At 59.8% G+C, this 2,493-nt stretch overlaps 1 protein-coding gene across 2 annotated transcripts in view; it reads left to right on the top strand.

Annotated features, from left to right (window-relative positions):
* RHOT2 (ras homolog family member T2) overlaps positions 1-2,493 on the top strand; it is a 16,098-nt gene that overhangs the window by 2,952 nt on the left and 10,653 nt on the right. For both annotated transcript variants that reach the window (XM_010002639.1, XM_010002646.1), the window contains exons 5-8: positions 24-199; positions 407-508; positions 1,466-1,564; positions 1,979-2,087. In XM_010002639.1, the coding sequence (XP_010000941.1) occupies positions 143-199; positions 407-508; positions 1,466-1,564; positions 1,979-2,087 (367 nt within the window). In that variant the 5' untranslated portion in view covers positions 24-142. The remainder of the gene's footprint in view (positions 1-23; positions 200-406; positions 509-1,465; positions 1,565-1,978; positions 2,088-2,493) is intronic.

Raw genomic sequence — 2,493 nt, 5'->3', positions numbered from 1 at the left:
CCCCAGGAACACGCCAGGCTGGGGCAGCTGGAGCCCCAGAGAGCAGTGTCCTTCCTGATGCTCCCTGACACTCCTGTCTTCCTTTCCCAGGATCCCCATTATTTTAGTGGGAAACAAGTCAGACCTGCAGGTGGGAAGCTCCATGGATGTCATCCTGCCCATCATGAACCAGTTCTCAGAGATAGAGACCTGTGTGGAGGTGAGGGGACATGGAGGGGGTCTGCAGACCTCCCTGAGGGGCATGAGGCAGGGAATCCCTGCTGCCTGTGGGGGTCTGTCCTGCTCACGTGGCTCTGGCTGGGTCCAGTGGATGTACAACTTGCCTGGAGCTGGTTTCACCCTCCTGCTGCCCCTTGGCACCAGCCTGTCCCCACTCCCAGGGCTGTCTCTTCTTTCCAATCCCCAGTGCTCTGCCAAGAACCTCAAGAACATCTCAGAGCTTTTCTACTACGCCCAGAAGGCTGTGCTGCACCCCACTGCCCCCCTGTATGACCCAGAGGAGAAGCAGGTGGGACACATGGCTGGTGGCCCCTGAGGGGTCTCCTTCCCACTGGGGTCTCTGGTCTGGGGCTGTGCTTTTGTCCCTGAGGGGGAGGGGGGGAAGTTTGGGGTGAGGCAGCCAAGGCAAGGAAAAACCACAGGATTATTCTGGTGTAAAAAGACCTGTAAGATCATCAAATCCAACCATCAACCCAACTCTGCCCAGCCCAGTGTCCCTCAGCACCACATCTGCAGGGCTTGGAAGCCCCTCCAGGGATGGGGATTGAACCCCCTCCCTGGGCAGCCTGGGCCAGGGGTTAATGACCCTTCATGGAAGAAGTTGCTCCCAAGACCCCATCTCAGCCTCCCCTGGTGCAACTTGAGGCCGGTTCCTCTTGTCCCATCCCTTGTTCCTGGGGAGCAGAGCCCAACCCCCCTGGCTCCAACCTCCTCTCAGCAGCTGCAGAGCCAGCAGGTCTCCCCTCAGCTCCTTGTCTCCAGGCTGGACACCCCCAGCTCCCTCAGCTGCTCCTGCTCACACTTGTGCTCCAGCCCCTTCCCCAGCTCCCTTGCCCTTCCCTGGACACGCTCCAGCCCCTCCATGTCCTTCTTGTCCTGAGGGGCCCAGAACTGACCCCAGGATTTGAGGTGCAGCCTCCCCAGTGCCCAGCACAGGGGGACAATCCCTGCCCTGCTCCTTCTGGCCACCCCAGAGCTGACACCAGCCATGCCCAGGCTGGAGAGATCTGCAGGAGCATGTTGAGCAGAAGCCCTGGTGCTCCAGACCCTGCGTTCGCCGCGGTGGGAGGGATCCAGGAGAAACCTTCTCCATGGGCTGTCCTGCTTCTGACCCCCAGCTCCGAGGTGGCTGTGCTGGGAATGTGCAGCCAGGGAGGGAACCCCTCTGCTCGTGGGGGTCTGAGGAGGAGGAAGGGCCAGGCTGGAGGTGATTCCCTGGTTTTGTCACCATGGTTGGTCCTTGCAGCTGAAACCCGCGTGTGCGCGAGCGCTGACCCGGATCTTCAACCTCTCAGACCAGGATAACAACCAGATCCTTAGTGATGATGAACTCAACTACTTTCAGGTAGGACTGGCTGTGGAGCTTCTGGAAAGCCCCTTGGGGTCCCCTTTTCCTTCCAGTACCAGGCAGAAAGGTTGTCCCTCTCCTGTCACAGCTGTCCTTGTTTGCATCCAGTGCTTCTGCTGTTGCAGGAGCCAAAGCTCCGTAGGGTGCATCTGGGAGCACATGGAGATCCACAGGTTTCCCATTTTCCCTAAGTTTGGGAGTTTGCCATGGGAAGAGCAGAAGGCTCTGGATGTGTTGAGAGCCAAACATGATTGGGATGCTGAGGAGCAGGGGTTTGGTCAGGGTCTAAGGCAGGAAAAGCCCTGAGCTGGGTGGGTTTCCTCTCCCTGGGACACCAGCTCCTCGCTGGGGGAGGGGGCTGGGCTCTCTGCATGCCTTGCTGACCTTGACCTCCTTTCTGTTGGGAGCCAGAAGTCCTGCTTTGGAAACCCCCTGGCTCCCCAGGCCCTGGAGGATGTGAAGATGGTTGTGTGGAAGAACACCACAGATGGGGTGCAGGACAACGGCCTGACCTTGAACGGTAACAGCTCCAGGCACCTTCCCAACCAGGGGGGCCCATCTCCCCACACTGAGGGGGCCCTGCCCCCTGGCTCATTCCAGGCCACATTAGTCCCTCTTGTCAAAGCAGGCCTGAGCCTGCTGGGACTCCTGGACTCTGTGTCCAGCAGCCTGTTTTGCCAGGATAAGGGTGATCCTGAAGAGTGGATCCAAGGCTGAGAGCTGGGCTGGCCTCACTGTGGCCTGAGCTCTCACAGAGTCACAGAGTGGTGGGGGTTGGAAGGGAGCTCTGGAGATCCCCCAGCCTAACCCCTGCCGGAGCAGGGTCACCTCCAGCAGATCCCACAGGAACACTCCAGCTGGGTTTGGAATGTCTGCAGAGAAGGAGCCTCCCCAGCCTCTCTGGGCAGCCTGTCCCAGGGCTCTGC

The sequence above is a fragment of the Chaetura pelagica genome, unplaced genomic scaffold (genome assembly GCF_000747805.2).
Source record: "Chaetura pelagica isolate M959 unplaced genomic scaffold, ChaPel_1.0 scaffold961, whole genome shotgun sequence".
Classification (NCBI taxonomy): domain Eukaryota; kingdom Metazoa; phylum Chordata; class Aves; order Apodiformes; family Apodidae; genus Chaetura; species Chaetura pelagica.
Note: the sequence above shows the minus strand (reverse complement) of the source record. Positions and strands in the feature narration are given on the sequence as shown.